This window comes from Brachyhypopomus gauderio, unplaced genomic scaffold (genome assembly GCF_052324685.1).
Source record: "Brachyhypopomus gauderio isolate BG-103 unplaced genomic scaffold, BGAUD_0.2 sc197, whole genome shotgun sequence".
In the NCBI taxonomy this organism is placed as follows: domain Eukaryota; kingdom Metazoa; phylum Chordata; class Actinopteri; order Gymnotiformes; family Hypopomidae; genus Brachyhypopomus; species Brachyhypopomus gauderio.
The window spans coordinates 77,696-97,251 of record NW_027507018.1 but is presented as its reverse complement, the minus strand read 5'-3'; the positions used below and the strand labels follow the sequence as shown (position 1 = coordinate 97,251).

At 47.9% G+C, this 19,556-nt stretch overlaps 2 protein-coding genes across 2 annotated transcripts in view; both read left to right on the top strand.

Annotated features, from left to right (window-relative positions):
- The window catches only part of pard6gb (par-6 family cell polarity regulator gamma b), a 23,227-nt gene extending 8,596 nt beyond the window's left edge, over positions 1-14,631 (top strand). The window contains exon 3 of the mRNA XM_076995357.1: positions 11,870-14,631. Coding sequence (XP_076851472.1) covers positions 11,870-12,870 — 1,001 coding nt within the window. The 3' untranslated portion in view covers positions 12,871-14,631. The remainder of the gene's footprint in view (positions 1-11,869) is intronic.
- A 1,665-nt stretch (positions 14,632-16,296) lies between these two features.
- On the top strand, positions 16,297-19,471 carry bloc1s4 (biogenesis of lysosomal organelles complex-1, subunit 4, cappuccino). The gene is made up of 5 exons (XM_076995365.1): positions 16,297-16,689; positions 16,767-16,838; positions 17,424-17,525; positions 17,621-17,755; positions 18,627-19,471. Exons 1-5 carry the CDS (start codon positions 16,417-16,419, stop codon positions 18,720-18,722), a joined length of 678 nt encoding a protein of 225 aa, XP_076851480.1. The 5' UTR covers positions 16,297-16,416; the 3' UTR covers positions 18,723-19,471.
- Positions 19,472-19,556: the final 85 nt, after the last annotated feature.

Below are 19,556 nucleotides of genomic sequence, written 5' to 3'. Positions count from 1 at the left end.
CCCTTTCTGTCTGCCAGCGAGGGCCCAAGGCTGTGGGATTTTTTCTGTTTTTTCCCCCCTTTTTTTTCTTCATACAAAACGCCACCACATGTTATTCATAATGACCTTTTTAAAGAGAAAGAAAAACATCTGTCGCTCGTCTTTCCTGCCTCCAGTAGTTATTCTTTTCCTCTTTTCCTCCCTCTCTTCCGAGCGAAAGTAGCGATCCCCTGGGTGCTCCCGCTCTCCCCCCTCCTCCTCCTCCTCCGTTGTTTTGTCATTCTTCTGGATAAGCAGTACTTCCACACACACTCGGGCACGCAGGCCGCGCTAGGCCGCACGCCTGGACGCCGCGCTAATCAGGTTAGCATCGTGGATGTCTGGATGACGTCAGCGCAGGGAAGCGAGATACACTGGCGGTTGTCTCGGCTCTCGGACCCAAGTCTGTCTGGCAGTGTCCTCAGGGTTTCGCGTGTATGTTTGTAAGATGTTTAACCTGATGTGCGCTACAGTCACCGACTTGAGCAATTTGCTTTTAGCTGTTGGTTTATCTGCCCGTAGTGGGCGGGGCTTGGCTGTAAATAGCTCCGCCTGCAGTGTTGCTTGGTCCTGGCTTTGTTCTTGTGCCATGCTGGCAGTGGGGCTGCTGTAAAGTGTGTGTGTGTGTGTGTGTGTGTGTGTGTGTTGTGTGTGGTCCAGTCAGTAAAAAGATGTTGTAAAACAGTGGAAGGTTTTGACCAGGGAGAGGCGGAGGGAGGGTGTTGTGTGGAAGCCACATGTCCTGCAGGTGGAAGTGATTGGCTCCAACACGTCACCCCTACATTTTTCCACTTCTCTGAGCGCCACGAGGCCCAGGGCTCAGGCTGCCTCCTGCGTTTGGTTTGCGTTACCCTCGTCGGTGCTCCTGTTGTTCACGACCCCGCTTCCTCCGCTCTGTGTGGTGGGGGGTGGATGAGACGTGTAAAAGTCCCGTGCTCCATGTCCACTGGGACTCCTCCCTGGTTGAGTCCTCGCGGTTTTCTCTCTTGTACATTCCCACTACACAACTCACAGCACCGTTTCCCTTTACTCACCTTTTACCTCACACACACACACACTCCTCACATCTTTATGGTTTCAGGTTTACAGTTCGCACCAGGGTTAAATTAATAGCTGCTGCACCAGACCTGTGTTTAGTCAAGTCTAAAGATTTGATTGATGACTCTGATGTTTTTAATCGCCCGCCCTGAGGGGGAGGGTCCCGTCATCGCGTGCGGCCCGGTTCCACCGTTTAACTCCACATCGCTTTACCCAACCACAAAACCAAACCCAAGCCAGCCTGTGGTCCGTCACCAAGCCCAGTCCAGATCCCTAAGGACGGAACGGCCAGCACCACCTCTTGTCTGGAGGCTCGGTTCCCTCCACCCACGACTTTGCTCCCAGCCACACGGAAGCTTCCGCAGGCCCGCGGGGGACGGCGCAGACGCGTCACAGGGCGTGTCGCGGCCCAGGTGCATTGTGGGAGACGGCGGTGCGGCTGCAGCCCGAGCGTGACTGAGCTGGCAGAGCTGGTCAGGTGCCCTGACTGCTCGCTCCGGTTCCAGGGTAATTAGCGCTGCCGGGGCGGGCAAGGCCGGGCACCGCCGTGAGGGCCCCAGCCAGCGCACTCCAGCCTCCCGGGCCGCTCAGGGCGCCCGCTTTGATCCTGAGCTGAGAAGACGAGTACAGACTCGTTTGGCTGGGATTACAGGTGCCATTTTGGAGGAATTCATAGCTTTTCAGTATCTGGGGGAAGAAAGTTGTTAACATGTATTTCTCATGAAATTAGGTGTGTTTTAGAATTGTTTAATTCTTCAATGTTTTGAAGTTTTACTATTACTTTGATTGTTGATTTAATTAGCTTTAATAATTTGACGTTTACACTCAGTTGTGACCTGTGGCCACCTTTTGTTTAATCTTGTGATTAAAAGTGAACTTTCTGACTGCCTCAAGCGTGGCAAGAATTCTAAGAATCCTTCTTTTAGAGATCAGGAGCATTCCTCCTTCTTTTTAGAGATCAGGAGCATTCCTCCTTCTTTTTAGAGATCAGGAGCATTCCTCCTTCTTTTTAGAGATCAGGAGCATTACTCCTTCTTTTTCTTCTTTTGGCATTTGGGCACAGGTCCTCTCACATTGACTCCCTTCATCTGTCTTTCCATGTCTTTCTCCCTCCTCCCTCCCTCTCTCTCTCTCTCTCCTCCCTCCCTCCTCTTCACACCCTGGAACCAACCTCTGTGCTAAAGACGTGGTTTGTCTCCACAACAGCAGAGTTGCCCTCAGATGTTGTTTCACCTCGTTGTCCCAGCATGCACTGCGCTCCTGTATGTGGTCTAGACAGCACGCAGAGTAAAGCTCTGTAGCTTCACCGAGCACGTGTCCTGCTTACCTGCCCTGTGGTGGATGTATGTGTTCCTCTCCGTGTTCCTCTCCTCCTTCTCACAGAGGATCCACCCGCAATCTACATTCTTACCTTTTCAGACCCGGTGTGACTGGGGGAGGTTGTTTTGGACGAGTGTTTTCTCAACCCAGTCCACGGGACCCACCAGACCGTTCACATTTTTTGCTGCGGCCCACCTCCCAGTACACCAGTACTGACTTATTAATGGCTTGGATCAGTTGTGTGTGAGAGTTACATAACACTTGGTCCAGACCACCTTGTTCTCTTGGTTGGTGTCCATTTTTTTGTGGTATTCTTCACTATCGGTATGTGCTCTGTGGTTGTTTTGTGGTACTGGGGGGTTATGAGATTGATTGATTGATTAGTCTTTACATCCGTAGCTTTTCAATAGAAACAGTTTTTGACGTAATGACACTTTGTGATGAAGAATGTTCCAGCAGTCTTCCCTTTACACTCATCCTTAGTTCCCTGTGCCCCCTCCCCTGAACGAGTCACCCGCGTGGCGTGGCATCAGCCACACTGCTCTCTAGCCTCCTCCTATTTTAGGAGACCTTAATTACAGTGGAGGCTACGCTTGTCGTCCTCACAGCTGCACTGCGGAGCCCCGCACACCCTGGGCCAGCGCCCCACACCCAGCGCAGCGAGGCGTAGCACAGCGAGGGCGTAGCCCACCAGCCAACGAGCGGGCCGGCTCAGAGCCCGCCCGGCTCCGGCAGCGCCTTCTAACCAGCACTTACTGTCAGCGGCGACCAGAGAGTCGTTTGAGGAGGGGCAGAGTTGTTTTTATTGTTGTTTACAGACTGAAACGTCTATCTGTACATTCCCAACCAGGCATACATATTGCTCTGCCCCCTCTGGAGTTGTTTTTGTTGTTGTTTACAGACCCAAATGACTATAGATTCCCAACCAGGAATACATACATGCCCCGCCCCTCCAGTTGCTGCTGTTTACTCCCAACCCCCCCGAGAAACGGCTGCTGTCTCATTCTCCGCTGGAGCGAGACTGACTGAGAAAGATGGTAGTGCGGAGACCCGGCCTCGGGCTCCTCTCTGTCTCTCGACCTCTTGGGTCACGTGAGCTGACGTGCGAACTAGTGAAACGCCGTGTCGGGTTTGCAGCACGGCGTGTCTGCTGGCTTCAGGCCACGTTTCCCTCCAGTTGCGTGGGGCGTCTACGCCGTCACGATCGATCCACGCGTTTCTTTTTTATGGAGTTTTTAAATGACTTTACGTTTATCTTTCACGTGCATAATCTGCCCTTACAGTTAGTAAACTGTATTGGGCGTGTTACTTTTGTTGAGGTCTTGGGAGTGTATGCTACGTCTTTTGCCTTAGTCACGGGTTCACACTCATTACACTCCTTCTCAGACTCATTTTGTTGGGTGCATAAACACGTGTGTGTGTATGCTTGTGCGCGTGTGTGGATTACGCTGCTCGTCAGATAGAAAAATATATACATTTTCCATTCAGTTAGATGTTAAATTTACCCTGGCATTTACAGCACAAAAATATTTGTTAAAAAATAGCACTGGAGTTGTTGACGTAAGAAATGGTGGTTAGAACACACCGGTCATGTGGGCAGACTGCTGCGTGAGGCTCGTACCCTGTGAGTGCAGAGGATCAGAAATCACTCTCATCGCTGCAGTAGGAGACCCCTCCTTTAATCCCCACCGCAGGCTGAATCCCAGCCAACACCCCCGTCCCTCGTGCTCACCTGGGGGGACAGGGTCCAGCCCCCGTCCTGTCAGCAGTGTGTTCTGGGCCCTCCTCAGACAGGACGCCAGCAGCGTCCATAGTGCCATAGAGGATGTTTGAATAGGACAGCTCTGCTCAGTCAATGGAGTATTTACAGGTCAAAGACCTGTTAAAACAACTAGAAGACCCTCAATGTGTTGTGGCTTTGCAAGTTTTTCAGCGTCGGCCTAATTAAACTAAAACCGCGGACTCGGATTGGCCGGAGGTAACTTGTTAAACCCTCTTTCATCGGGACTTGAATGTGCCATTTGTCAAACCACATCTGCTGACAGCAGCAGAGAGAGACGTGCTAGTTTAAAAGCCCCTGTCAACGCCATTCAGTCAGTAAGTGAAATCTCTAAAGGGCACCAAAACAATATAATTTGTCCTTAAAACCAGAACTTTTTTCTTTTGTTTTTCATTTTTGCACTAAAAATACCTTATACATTCCTGCACAGCCCCCCCCCCCCCCCCCCGTGTTTTTGTATAATTTTGTTTACAGGGTTTGACTGCAACTGGCCGTCTTTAAAAACGGCAACTGCATATTTAGCGTGAAGCGCAGAGAGACAGACCGAGCAGAGACAGGCCTTTACCCACAAGCATGCGGGCCAGCAGCCAGACGGCCCCGCTCTCGAGTTCTCCGCCTGAGCCTAGCACAGACGAGGAGGAGGGGTGGAGGGGGGGGGGGGGGGGGGTCCAACCCAAAATATGCAGTCTGGAGACCTGCAGGCAGCGTGCTGGGAAAGATCAGACTTGGCCCGCTGTTGCTCATAAGCGTAATGGCTCTGACGTTTGCAGTGAAGATCACGGTTTGTCAGGATTCAGATCAGAGCCTTGCATGATCCGAACCTGTGCTGGGAGATTACTACGTGGATTAGGTAGTCATTATGGTAGAGAGCTGGAATAAAGGCATGTGTTTGAGCAGTGCTCTTTAGTTTAAGGCTTCTACGTGTGTGTAGGAGTGTGTGTGTGTGTCTGCAGGTGCACCATTGTGTGTGTGTGTGGGGAGATATCAAACATGAGCAGCGGTGCAATGCAGAAGTGACGAATCCGACACATTTGACTCGACACACACAATCAGGAAGTATTTTTCGTAAACTGGGTGTGTGTACGTGTGTGTAAGTGTGTGTAGGCCAGGTGTGAGGAACCGGCCTCTGCTTGCCTGGGCCCCGGGGGTGCGTTCCCAGGAGCGGGTGTGCTGCTCAGCACCGGCTCCTGTAGATGGGACACGACCGCCCCGTGTGGACTCTCTCCGTCCTCCGCCTCACACCGAAGGTGCTTTCACACGCCGTTCACTTTTCTCCGCCACAGAGATATCACCATCCTCCTCTCACAGATACTTAAAAGGTTGGCATGTTTAGGCAACCAGACAACACCGCACGAGAAACAGAGCCGTCACCCAACACCGTTTGGCATTACAGTACACCTACGCGCTATATACCGTGGCTGTGCAGTCGGAGAGGCATAGCAACAACACAGAAAGCCTATTGATAAGTTGTTTATATCACGACGGTGTGGTGATTTTTGTGGCAGTGAACTTACTGTCTTAATTAAATACAGGGACACTCCTGCTTCCCAGAAGAAGAAAAAAAACACCAAATCTGAAGCTGGTGATTCATCCAGAGGAGGTGAACATGCCATGAGGGCTGTAATTTCTCATTATTTATGTACAAGACTGTAGTTTCCTCTCTCGAACCACAGTGTAATCCACATCTCTGAAGCCAAAGGACAGGAAGACTGCAGTGAAAGCAGTTCTTGCCGTGGTTTTAAGGATTGGTTACAACAAGGATTTTTTTTTTTTGGTTTGTTGCGTTTTCTTTGTGCATTGTGTGCTTGTAATGGAGGATAATACCGTGTGCTTTTCGCTGTCGCGCTGTAATTATAAGTCTAAATCCGCCATATCCTGTTGCTACAGCGCTTTAAACCTCAGTCCACCTACATCCACTTGTTTTTCGGAGCCGTAGTGCGCGCTGTTGCTGGCTGTAGTCAGGGAGTGAGCTTCCACAGAGGAACCAGCTAAGTCCAGATGAAGCACTTAAGCACTTATGAACCACTGAAGACTTTGTTATCAATGTCTTGGGGACCTCTTGGGGCACAGACATTTTTATGCACACCTTTATACCCCCACACCCCCCACAGCTCCAATACCCCCCTCCCACCCCCTGTGCCGGTCCTGCTTGGTGTCAGCCGTGACACTGAGAGATTAGATGCAGGTCTGGACTGGCTCAGAGCGGTTTTGAGGGGTCAGGTTGTGGGTAAAGATGTGAAGCTGTTTCCAACCCCTCATTCTTATTCTGTAATGCAATAAACAATATCCACTGTAATGCTGCCACGCTCCAACATACAAACGTCGGGACTGGTGTTCCATGACACCTTTCTGGTGTGCGAGCAGGTTTGCGGTCTCTTCCTGGGACAGTCCTTCAGGCTGTTCGCCTTCAGATGAGATCAGAGATGTCTGTAGAAATAGGCCACCATGATGTCGTTTTAGACTCGCAGCAAATTTCTTTCCACAGTATTTTAATACACCATGTGCAAAACATGGTTTACCTACAATAACAATATAATTTGTAGGTTTACAAAAGTATGTGGCATGTTGAAGATTTTATGTGTGTATGTGGTATTGATGCATAAACAAATTTTTATGCAAGACATGATTGATCATATACAGTTTTTTAAAGCAAGATCAATGGATCAACTATCAACAGTAAATGGATCAACTATTTCGCACGTCTTGAAAGCTGGGCAGTATCATATATAGTAAGATGGGCTGTAGTAACCATCACGCCCAAGACAAGGATCAGGTAGAGTAAAACTACATGTACAATACACTTCACAGCTTTACTGCCAACAGACCTGGTGCCACAGTGATAACCAGAGCATGCCTCTCTGTGCAGCTAGTCTCTCTCTCTCTCTCTCTCTCTCTCTCTCTCTCTCTCTCTCTCTCTCTCTCTCTCTCTCTCTCTCTCTCTCTCTCTCTCTCATTCTCTCTCTCATTCTCTCTCTCTGTCTCTCAGCAGGCCAGCCAATGGATGCTCTACATTTTAAATGAGGTTAAGCAGCTAAAACGCTGTCTGACTTGTGTTTTTGATGTCCTGTTATTATTTTGACTGTTATTTCCTGTTATTATCCATTTGATTTTGAAAGAATGTATCTTTTAGCATAACTCTGTTTTTCACCCTTTTTCCAGGGTTTGCCTGTTTGCTGTACAGAAGTGGTTGATTAAATGGTAGATACCTCCGCTTATGTGACCTACTCACATTTACAATGATTGTTATAATGTGGGCAGTTCAGTTCTCCCATAGTGGAATGAGAGACGAGCTCTGCTGTGTGTAGAGAACGTGTGGGGGGTGGAGTTCAGTGTGAGCACAAGCCCGGCGGGGCTCTGAACACCATTCTCCATCAGACTGAACACACACACACACACACACACACACACACACACACACACACACACACACACACACACACACACACACCATTCTCCATCAGACTGAACACACGCACACCATTCTGCATTATGGAGCACTCAAGCTTCTACTCTTTCTACTGTTTAACTTTCTTTCAAAGCACCACACACACACACACACACACACACACACACACACGGTCATTTGAAGGAATGTTCAAAGCAGAACCTCCACTATACACACACACACACACACACACACACAAACACACACACACACACACACACACACACACACACACACACACACACACACACACACAGGCTGCCATGACCTGTAGCCAGAGTGTGATGTGTGGAGAAGAAAGAAGGTGAAAGGGGAGTGTGATCTGCTGGCACGTTCTCCACCCTCCGCTGCAGACCTTTAACATATCCCAGATGTGAGAGGGCCACTGCTGGTACTACAGGGCCTGTGTGTGTGTGTGTGTGTGTGTGTGTGTGTGTGTGTGTGTGTGTGTGTGTGTGTGTGTGTGTGTGTGTGTGTGTGTGTGTGTGTGTGTGTGTGTGTGTGTGTGTGTGTGTGTGTGTGTGTGTGTGTGTGTGTGTGTGTGTGTGTGGGCCTCGGGATGCTGAATGCTGAGCGTGCACTAACTGTATTTATGCAGGAGGGCCTCCATCTTCTCGCTTTACCTCGGGGGGTCCGAGAGAGCCCAAAACACAGCCGAGTCACGTGGAGGAGGGCGGCTTTGGGGATGGATGTGGCTGGGTGGAGTCGCGGGGAGTTTCCTCTCCACCGTGTAGCTCAGATAGGGGCAGCTGGGAGGACTGGAGGGCGTTTCCCTTTAAACACTCATGGACACTCAGTTCAGTCTCACATGAACTCTCACACATATGGCTGAAGATCTGCTTTAAAAAAACAATCCCAGCCCCTTTTCTTTAACTTCCCGTGATTGGCCGAGCTACCTGTCCATCACCACCACTACTCTTCATGCAATTCTACAGTGTATGCTGAACCTGTATATACACTGACCACTTTATTAGGGACACAAAACCTTTAATGATTGGAGCTGTAATAAAGGGTGTATTGGAAAAGGTAATTTGTGGATTTAATGCGTGTATATTTATGGTAATAATGGCTGCTGTAAAATCCGATGGCCAATCACCTCACGATCGTTATCTGCTTTTCTTTCTCCCTAATATCAAGGTGAATGTACAGTACTTTAACATGGCATAATCTTGGCATGTGGTGTAATATGTCTGAATGTATTAAGCTTTTGGGACAGTGGTGCGAATGAAGCTCTCACCGTTTGTCTTTGAGAAGGCACTGTTGGCCATTGTGCTGATGCAAGGCCCTGTCTCTTAGCATTCCTGCTGTCTGTCTGCCCCGCTCAGACCCCTTAAACGGGTTTTAACCCTTGCCGGGTTTTAACATCACATCCGTCATGTTAATCGGTAATGACGCAGAAGATTTCGGATTGCGTTGTTTTCGTCTCGGCTTTTGTGTGACACCGCAGGACTTTTCGTTTCCCGTTGAAGTAAATGGGGAAATCGGTATAACTAAACCTTACTGTGCACCCTAATGACCGGCTGTTAAGACCTTTAGAATCACTTTTATATGACCCTTAGTCAAGATTGTGTAGAACCTGAAAGGGACTTTTTCTCTGTGGAAGTTAATGAGGGGTGGGAGGAGCTGAAAGTCCCCACAGAAGACCCAACTCCCCAACATCCACCCAACTTCCCATCCCCACCACTCAGCCGGTCCAATTAACCCAACCCCGGAGGGAAGGCCAGAGCAGAACCCAGCTGACACGTCGGCCGAGCAGCTCTTTGAAACCTGGTGTGAACCATCGAAGCTGAAGGTTCCTACACCTCCTAACTTCACCCAGCCTCCCTTCTGCACTGCAGTGACAGACCTCGGCGCTCCAGTCCTGGAATGCGGGGCTATATCCCTCCCTGCTTTGTACTTCCACCCCCCCCCCCCCCCCCCCCGACCCCTGACCTCCAACCCCACCGCCCCCCTCCACCAGACTAAGCCGAGTCAGGTGACTGCGTCGGGTGCCAGGCACCATGTGAAGAGGATGGTCTCTTCACTGGGTCTTTTGAATCTCACATTGTGTGAGTGCCGACCGTGGTGTGCGATGCTCATTGAAGCACGATGATTGATGTCCGTCTTCTGTTTGCACATCGCGGCCAGGCAGATGACACCGTTTGCCTTGCCCCCTGCCTTTCGTTTGCTGTACTAAATCTGGGTTTGTCCGATGCGATTGTGAAGACTCTTTGGTTGTCTGGGGCTGTTGAAATTGGCCGTTTGCTCTGATGCATCTTGATTTAAATATCATTTTCTAAGTATACCGATTATCATTATTTTCCTGCCATTTCACTTTGGCATTTTTCCAAATTCTGTCGGTGATTTGAGAATTCATTTTAATTCGAGCCTGATGATTGGCTTTGGAGAACCCCCCCCCCCCCCCCCCCCCCCCCCCCGGGTTATTGTACCCTCCTCCCACTTTTTTTTAAGAACCTGCAGATTTTGTTCTGCCCGGCCAGCACTGGGCCACAGCACACGCCAAGTTTGCAAATGCCCGGCGGACCAGATCAGTGTGTTTGTTCTGCCATTAAGCCTCAGTGCCGTGTGGACCGCTCCAGCCGTCTAATCTAGCCGGCCTGCCTGTGCTCGGCACGTAAACAGTAGCTCCACCGGCCCATCCTGCGGTTCTGTAGCCAGACCTGCCGGCTTCATCCCCAGAGCCCGAGTTCTGTTATTTCTCCCGAAAACCTTGTAGCGGCGCTGGAGTTTCTTGGACCTCCGGACAGGCGCAACACGTGAGGCCCTCCTATTTTCTCCGGAACCAAACCCGAGCGAGGGTGGAGGGCCGGCGGGTGCCGCGCGTCCCTAACGAGGGCCAGAGAGAGAGGGGAACACTCCAATGTGTTTCCCATCACGCCACTTACACTTGCGGCTGAAATTCCATGGCATAATAAAAGTCTGTCTGGACTCAATCAAAATAAGCATGCCGCCCCCAGACTAAGAATAACCGAAGGACTTTGATCACATTCAGACGCCTTGCACTAGCATTGTTAAAATATATATCCCCGAGTGTTGGAACAGTAGGTGGCTGTGAACAGTGGAGACCCTGCTGGGAAGTTCTCTCACTGGGCGGTAGGCATAGCCGGGTTTGTGCTGGGCTCCACCTTGAGTGGTCACGACCACCTGTAGCAGGGCTGGGCGGAGTAGGGTGGAGCAGGGAGGCATGGTGCTGGGCGGAGTCGGGTGGAGCAGGGAGGCGTGGTGCTGGGCGGAGTCGGGTGGAGCAGGGAGGCGTGGTGCTGGGCGGAGTCGGGTGGAGCAGGGAGGCGTGGTTCTGGGCGGAGTTGGGTGGAGTTTCCCAGGAGTAGCGAGGTGCAGCAGTGCTTTGCAGCGTCGTGGGTCATGTGACGACCACCATATGCGGACCAGTTTGAGTTTATCTGCAGCTTGTAGAGTTTAACTGTAGTGTTTTCTTCACATCAACAATTAAAACTTGCAAATTAAATGAATAAAATGTCTTAAATACAAATGCAGATATCCATGTAGTAACACACATGTGATAACTTGTAGTTTTGATAACCTGCTCCCCCCACACTCGGTTATCTGCCTTCTGGTGAGAACATTTAAATAAGTTTACCACTGTGGCTCCGTGACCAACAATGATTCGACTATTTAAACCATTAGCCTTGACGTAAAGGTGATTCAGGCTGAGGGAAAGAAAGAGTAGCAGAAACATGACAGAAACCCAGAGCAGAGGAGAGAGAATACCCAACAAGTAAAGCACTCTCCTCGAAATTCATGAGGCTAACGACCCTGCGGCTTTAGTATATTCAAACCGCACGAAGGAGCTGAGAAGCTGCTGACTTTGCTGTTGGCCTGCTGAGATTTAAGGTGGACTGGAAAATGTGAATAAGCTGGAGAATAGGGCAACTTCAGCTAACTGCGGCCATAGATATTTTTTGCAGCTAGAAAGAATCGCCATCTTGTAATTGTTGTCTGATTACATTTCTGTTGGTTTTAAGCGGAGGTCGGGTAGGGAGATTTGCAGTAGAGGCCCCAGCCGTCTACCGCTGAAATTCCCAAGAACAATCATAAAGGCATTAGTAAGATGTGGAATTACTGTTGCAATCAGTATTTTATCAGGAAATGTGTATCATTATTAAATTTTAAGAATGACACACTAGTTAGTGTGTGTGTGTGTGTGTGTGTGTGTGTGTGTGTGTGTGTGTGTGTGTGTGTGTGTGTGTGTGTGTGTGTGTGTGTGTGTGTGTGTGACCTGATCTTCTCCTTGCTCCTCTTTCTCGCAGAGGAGGTTGACTACAGCAATTTCGGCACAAACACCCTGACCCGGAAGAAGAAGGCAGTGGTCACTCTTCGCAACGACGTAAACAGGAAGCGGCCACACATCCGCATCGGCCTGCCGCAGGATTTCCGCCCCGTGTCCTCCATAATCGACGTGGACATCCTGCCCGAGTCCCACCGGCGGGTGCGCCTGTACCGCCACGGCTCGGACAAGCCCCTGGGCTTCTACATCCGCGACGGCACCAGCGTGCGCGTCACGCCCCACGGCCTGGAGAAGGTGCCGGGCATCTTCATCTCGCGCCTGGTGCCCGGCGGCCTGGCGGAGGGCACGGGGCTGCTGGCGGTCAACGACGAGGTGCTGGAGGTGAACGGCATCGAGGTGACGGGCAAAACCCTGGACCAGGTGACGGACATGATGATCGCCAACAGCCACAACCTGATAGTGACGGTGAAGCCCGTCAACCAGCGCAACAACGTGGTGAGAAGCAGCCGCGTCTCCGGCAGCTCGGGGCGCTCGTCCGACAGCAGCGGGTCGGGGGGCTGTCCCGCCATCGCGGCTCCGCCCCCCGCCGGCGCGGCCGCCTCCCCCGCCGTCGCCCACGGCTACGCCCACGACGACCTGGACAGCGACGAGGAGTCCGACATCGTCATCGAGAGCAGCGTGGGTCGCCCGTCCCGTCGCTCGCAGGGTCAGCCGGCTCCGCCCTCGGTAGCCCCGCCCAGCCCCGCCCCGCCCAGCAGGCCCCAGAGCCGGCCCCCGTCCGTCGTGTCCACGGCCTCCTTCCATTCGCAGGCCAGCCTGAACGGCACCGCCCACGGCAGTCTGAGCTACCGACTGCACAGAGACCTGAACCTACAGCCGCCCCAGCACACCAGCAACCTCACAGGCAGGGACAGCAACGGCAGCCTGCATAAAATCCTGAGCAGCCTAAGAACAGGCCCCCGCCACAGCCTGGTGCTGCCCCCTGGGGGCGTGGAGGAGGATGGCATGGTCATTACCCTATAACACGCACTCAAAATGGTGCAACTCTTAAATCTCCTTAAAACACACACACACACATGACCCAGAGACTTTATTGCACAGCCTGGGACGACAAGACTTGAGCATCACACTACTTTCTTAAAAGGTTTTGTAAAATGACTAATTTAAGACACACTGTCTTGAGATGACACTCTGTTCTTAAGTCATGTTTGCTTTATGTACACTGCCGTGTCTTATCTGTTGGGGATTCATGGGAAACAGTGTGGTACATGTTTTGTTTGTGTTTTGATTTGATTTCTCCTTTAGGCCGAGCCACTAATTTAACACAAATGTTTGTTTGTTTGTTTGTTTTTTTATATATATATCAGGTTTTCCATTAGTGATCATTTTAAATGATGTTTTCTAAATGTCTCTTTGGACCAGAAATGAGGTTTTGACCTGTGTATTTGTTTTAAATAATAATTCAAGTTGCAGTATATAACTGATCACATGTGCCACTACCATGAGTGATTCGGAGTCAGCACTGGAATTCTGTGTGTGAGGGAACTAGACTTATACTAATGTATTATGTTGGCTTACAATTTGTATATCCTGAGTTTGATATCACCAAAGTTTGAAGCTGTACAGTATTTTGCTATTATTCCTTTGAAATGACAGAAATGTCTACTGTATGTTTCATGCTCTATACCCCATTCCTGCAGAAAATCCTTCATTCTTAAAACATTTGAGTATTATAACTTGCAATGTCACATAGGAGAACACGTGGATCGAGGAATCATGTTTTGAGTCCAGTAATTGTGTTTTTAAGGTTTGTCCTGTGCTCTCTCACATGTATTGACAATGTCTCCCCCCCCCCCCCCCTCCCTGCTGCTATATCAGATGCCTTGATACAGCAGTGAAACAGGCATGTCATACACTGTTCTTCTTGTGATGCTGTCTAACTCCAAGTAACCAGTGGTTTTGTCTTCAAGCCCCACAATGCACGTACACACACACACAAAGACATTCTGTCAGGTCAGTACTAATTAACTCCCAACTCTGGGCCCACTCTGGTCCACACAGCTGGTCACAGGCTGTATCTGGGGCTGCCCTGGCTCTCAGCGTATAGCTTTAAACTCTCCGTGTGCGGAGTGCACGGAGCTTCAGCTCACAGGTGCTTACACTCCTTAAGGTCGTTCACAGTTAAAGTAGTCAGCACTTGATTCCTGGATCCTCTGGTGGCTTTTTGGAATTGGGAATAATCATGAGGGCACAAATCAGTGTTTGGTTAAGATAACCCTTGTAAGTTAACTGTGCTTGTATGTACCATGACCATATGTTCTGTTTTTCTGGTTTTCTTTTCTGTTTCTGGAGGGTTTCCCCCCCCCCCCCCCACCCAAAGGTGTATGGCCTGTGGGTCAGAACTTCAGTTCAACCCGCGTTTGTTTGACCAAATAACCCCTCGCCATTTGTGCCTTTAATCCCTCCCCCTTCTGGCACATCTCACCCACACTACACTGCTGTGGTTCAGCAGCACTTTGGACCGGGCACAATACAAGCCAAGCAATACAGATGGATGCCTCAGTGGCTGGCATTACAGTTCTGTCTGTTAGTCGCCATCTGCTGGTCACTTTTGGATTTATTCATTTACTGAGATTATCAACATGGAACCACCTCAGATCAAGGCAAATTGATATTTATTGTACAGTATTTCTGAAGTTTAAACATTTGTCCTGGTTTAATTTTTTTTGCTGTTGATTTTCATTGTACACCAATTTTAGGTTTAAATAAAAGGATATGAACTGATGCATTAGCCTGTTTAACTAACTGGAACAAAAAATAAATAAATCTGCTTTTATTCATGCTCTCACACACTGGGACCTCCACTAAGGGGTCAAGAGGTCCCCAGTGTTTATGAAACACTGTTGGGCTCCTTGTGGTTGCACTATGAAGTATCTGGGTTAACACACCAACATGGAGCTAACTTGGAGTTTACTTCTATTGTTTGATTCAGACTCATCTGAATCTCACAAACGCTGTTCAGCGCTGCGTTTTTAAGCCTCTGGATCGGCCGAAGTGTCCTGGGTAGGTGGTGCTGAGCATCTCAACAAGTGTTTTCCATGTCGGGCTGTAGTCGGGGGTTACCTCCTTCCAGGCCAATGAGCCGTTCCGTAGCCATAGGTTTCCCAGGATGCCTCTGGGTCACGGTGCCATTGCTGGTACACACACCACCATAATGATGAGCTAACAAGGCTAACTCTTCCATAGCATCAATGTGCAGGTATAAAATACATTATATGCTGGGACCTAAGCTAGTTATGAACTGTAGGGTGTTAAACGCAAGAAAGTGTTGATGTTTGTGGTAAATATTTGCATATGTATAACCATGTGTATTTGACCTCCAGTGAGTCCCTACAGCCATACTGATAAGCAGTTGTAATTTGTTGCATTCTCAGATTAAAATACTGTAGTAACTAAGAATATACAAAACATAATACATTTTATTTATTAGTGCCTTTCAAAACACTCAAGGTCTCCTTACATTACAGAGATTCATTAAACATACAGAAATATAGAACACAAGAAATAAAATCAGATAAGACAAGATAAAACAGTTATAGTGAGTAAAACAGTTTAAAAAGATGTGTCTTAAGAGCAGTTTTGAATTCTACAATGGAATACTTTAGGTGCAGCATAGGAAAAGCTCTAGCACCAACTGTGCTAAGATTGATGCCTGATGACGATTAAAGGCCAGCCGAGGAAGACCGCAGAGACAAAACGAAGTATAGATCTGAAGAAGATCAGTAAGATAGGCAGAGGAGAGATTATGGGGGGCCTTAAATGTAAGTAGTATCTTAAACGGTATCCTTTGTGACACAGGGAGCCAATGTAACAAGGGAGTAACACTTTGTTTGCCTCTTCATGGTTAGGTATAGTGTTCCTTTGGATTTGTTAATGTTTTAATATGCACTTTTAGTTTTTAGTTTTCTTTGTTAAATTAACCCAAAGTTCACTATAACACAATAATTGTGACAAAAGCTTATTAACTTTAAATGGGTCCTTTCTATAGAGAAAAAAACCCTTCCTGTATAGGTGCTTGCTTGCCTGATAGATTGTATGTGTCTCTTTTTAAAAATTGTCTGCTGAGGGCATCTTGTCTCACAATTGCAGGGGCTAGTTTCAGTAGCCATCATCAGCACCATTGATCTATGATCAGCACCATCAGTACCACAAACGGTCTTGCCCTCCTAATAAGGTCAAAGAGATTATATTATGTGTCTGCAACTACAACCACTTTCTTTGGTATGTCTCTCTACTTCAGACATACTAATGATTATCCCTCAAAACTTGTGATTTCTGACTGAATAATTTATAGAAATATAAATTAAAATCGAAAGCAATAACGGCAAAACAAAGATCTTCCTCCGTCACCCACAACCCAAACAAAAACGCGCGGTTACGTTTGAGCCTCACGGAGACCCGTACCGCTTTCCTCCACGTCACGTGACGAGGGAGGAAAACATTCCAGCCCAGGACAACCAGGAGACCCTCCGCGCCAAATAAACCCACCAAACTGCAGCGGGTGCCCAAATGGACCACCGGTTCGACAGGGCGGCGGTTCTGTCGCCGCTGGAGGAGTCGAGTGCGGAGGTGAGCCGAGACAGCGGTGTGGCGTCCCAGAGCGGCAGCAGCCTGTCGGCGCTGAGCGAGGCTCTCAGCAGCGGCACCGTCTCCCACAGCCCCAGTTTCGGTCCCGCCCCGGGTGCAGAAGAACCGCACACGGTCCAAGAACAGGACGACGAGCTGGTCCGGCGCACCGCAGCGAGCTACTCCTCCTACATCTGCGCCAACGCAAGCGAGGAGGTGAGATGGTTCCGCCGAGAGGTGATAGGAAATGGAGCCGTGGCGTCCAGTGAGTCCTCACTATGGTCCTTTTACAGGTGGTGTGTCTGGAGAAGAGTCTAGAAGAAATGCTCACTCGTGTGGACGAGTTCGTGGGGATGCTGGACATGGTAACGACATTATGGACCTTACCAACATGACACGTTCCCTGAAAGGCTGCAGTCGGCACATTCTTGATTTATTTTCAGTCCACCTCAAAACTGCACATGTGTTCTGTCACCTGTAGGTGGCACTGTTTACTCTTTTTCAATTAATCTGTACAAAATTCTCTAAATAGCAAAAAAAGTGAACTTAAAAAAATAATAGTTACATTTGGTATAGCGGTTAATGAGTTTAGGTTGCTAAAAATTGATAGCTTTACATGTTGAAGGCTGGTAACACAACACTGAATATCTTCCAGAATGAAAGAGATGGCCAATTTACTGATTATCAAAATGTTTCAGGAATTTGATGTATGAGGCACAGGTTAACAGGCTATTAAAAGTGATACGAATGAAAATTGAAAAAAATAACATTTAAAAACTTCATACAGAGTCTAGTACTGAGGTATGAAACGAACTGTAACAAAAGCGTGCAGTGTTTTCTTCTAATTTAACTATGGATTTATCATCCTCACACCTTGTGAAATTTTTGCAGTGTGTTATCTGACCAGGGAGGGAAACTGTCTCATTCACGATGTATTCCTTGTTTAACAGATTCGCAATGACACTTCTCAAATAGTAAATATCAGCCTGCCTCAAATTCACCAAAAGTCTGAAGATATGAGGAAGATTTACAGAAAAGTCGATAAGTTGGAGGTATTAATACAAATAATAACTGCAATATGATCCCCTGACAAAAACAATGTGGCCTCTGTACATAAATATATTTATTATAACTATAATTTCTTAAGGCTTTCATCAAGATGGTTGCAGCCAATGTAAATGCCATGGAGGAGCAAGTTATCCAAGCAGAAGGGGAGGTTAAGACCCTGCCTGGTGCTTTCAAAAAGATTTTCCGAACAATGACCGTCCCTGGATTTTTAAATGTAAGTGACTGTCATCAGTAAAGCATCTGAAGTTGAACGATGAATGATGTGAGTTTTCCTCAGTGTCTCTGTGGGCTGGCATCTGACTGCAAATGCATGATTCATGAAACATGAAGGCTGGCTTATTAGCCGATGAGCTGAATCAGGTGTGTTAAATTACACTAAAGGCTGCAATGCTACAGTCTGCTTCCAGCAATTGCTTGGAAACAGCTGTAATGTGCCAATAAGATTTAAGAACTATTTTAATGTCCCTTTGATAATGTATTGGAATTGTGTTAGAGTTGAGGAGACCTCATTTGCCATTGCACACAAAATGGCCTTTTTTTGTACCACAAGTAGAACTCTCCGGGATGTGCACTCCTGGTGTTATTTGAGCGCTGGGGATTTGGGATTGTCTGTACAGAGATGGTCCTTGAGAAAAAAAGTGCTGTACCTTCAGTCCCTCCACGTTGCTGTCCCATCCCTCGGGTGTTGCCCATTCATGCCATTATCCAAAGTGCCTTTAAAAGGCTTTAACGAAACAATTTGTACAATGTAAATACAATGTTAATACAATTTGTATTAATTAGTGCTGTCAATTCCAGGTGCCGCGATTAAAAGTCCTCACCAGGATTTTGCTCAAGCTTGCTAGATTTTCTAATTAGCAATCCAGGTAAAATTAGTGGAATCAACACAATCCAGGAAACCTGAGCAAAATCCTGGTGAGGGCTTTTAATCGCGGCACCTGGAATTGACAGCACTAGTATTAATCTACATAATGATTTAAAATAGGCAGTATCATCACAGGGTTTGTTAGGTTGGCCTTTTACAGGTTTGATTGGGTCTTCTTGTCTGTGGCTGAGTCAGTGACCGTTACTGTTCTTCTCTTCAGAAACCGGCCAGTCCAAGAAGATCACCACAGCAGAGCCAAGAGCTTCCCCCTGTATTCAGGACTGATGATTACTTCACTCCTCGCCCCCAGCAGTGAAAGCAAGGTGCACCGTAGCGACCCTGCGACCGTCCGAGCTGCACGTATCACGCCGTCCAGCGACGACTGTAGCAGATGCTCGGTCACATAGGCACTTGCCTTCAACAGCAATATAAAAACTGTACTCAAGACGTCTCTTCGAGAGTCTCGCCTGTCTAATGGCACCTGATTATAGCAGATTCAGTAAACGGTTTAATGGCAGCTAGTTTTATAACCAAAAGCCTTTTATTTTAAGGAATTTATTTTGTTTAAAGTGCCTGGCCTGGAAACTTGTCATTACATTCAGGCATCTGAAACACGCTAGCAAATATGATCTCACCTGCAGTGGCAGTTTCTGGGCTTTTTATCTTGGCTTGTATGTAGTTTTCATAGTATTACCATATGATCTATGTCCCCAACACTCAAGATCTATTTGCACAGCTAACATCACAATTGCTTGAGTGATCCTTGAAGCAAAGAGTCTGCCATAAGTTGTGTGATTGGATCTGGGACAGCTCTTACTAGTGGATAGTAATCTTATTGTCAAATTTTATGCTATGCTGTCCAAGCCATGGAAACAACTGTCTCTTGCTCTGAATGAACCGTATCCTTTTATAATTGTCTTTAGTCAATTACTAGTTAACCTAGCTGTGTTTACTTGATCTCATTTGTAACTAATGTTCATTTATTTATAATAAAATCCAAATAATGCTGTAAAATGGAGAAGATATCTAAGGTTAATCCAAAGTAAAATTGCCACTTCACTATTATTGCAGTTGTTTAATTGATTTGTATTGCATTGACGGCTGCTGTCTTTTCTCCATTTGAAAGCCCTTTAACTAAGGGTGTACTCAC

Coding starts and splice junctions, on each gene's coding strand:
- bloc1s4 (XM_076995365.1), top strand. CDS start 16,417: ATGGACCACCGGTTCGACAGGGCGGCGGTTCTGTCGCCGCTGGAGGAG. Junction 17,526..17,620: donor GAAAAGTCGATAAGTTGGAG/GTATTAATACAA, acceptor TAATTTCTTAAG/GCTTTCATCAAGATGGTTGC. Junction 17,756..18,626: donor CCGTCCCTGGATTTTTAAAT/GTAAGTGACTGT, acceptor TCTTCTCTTCAG/AAACCGGCCAGTCCAAGAAG.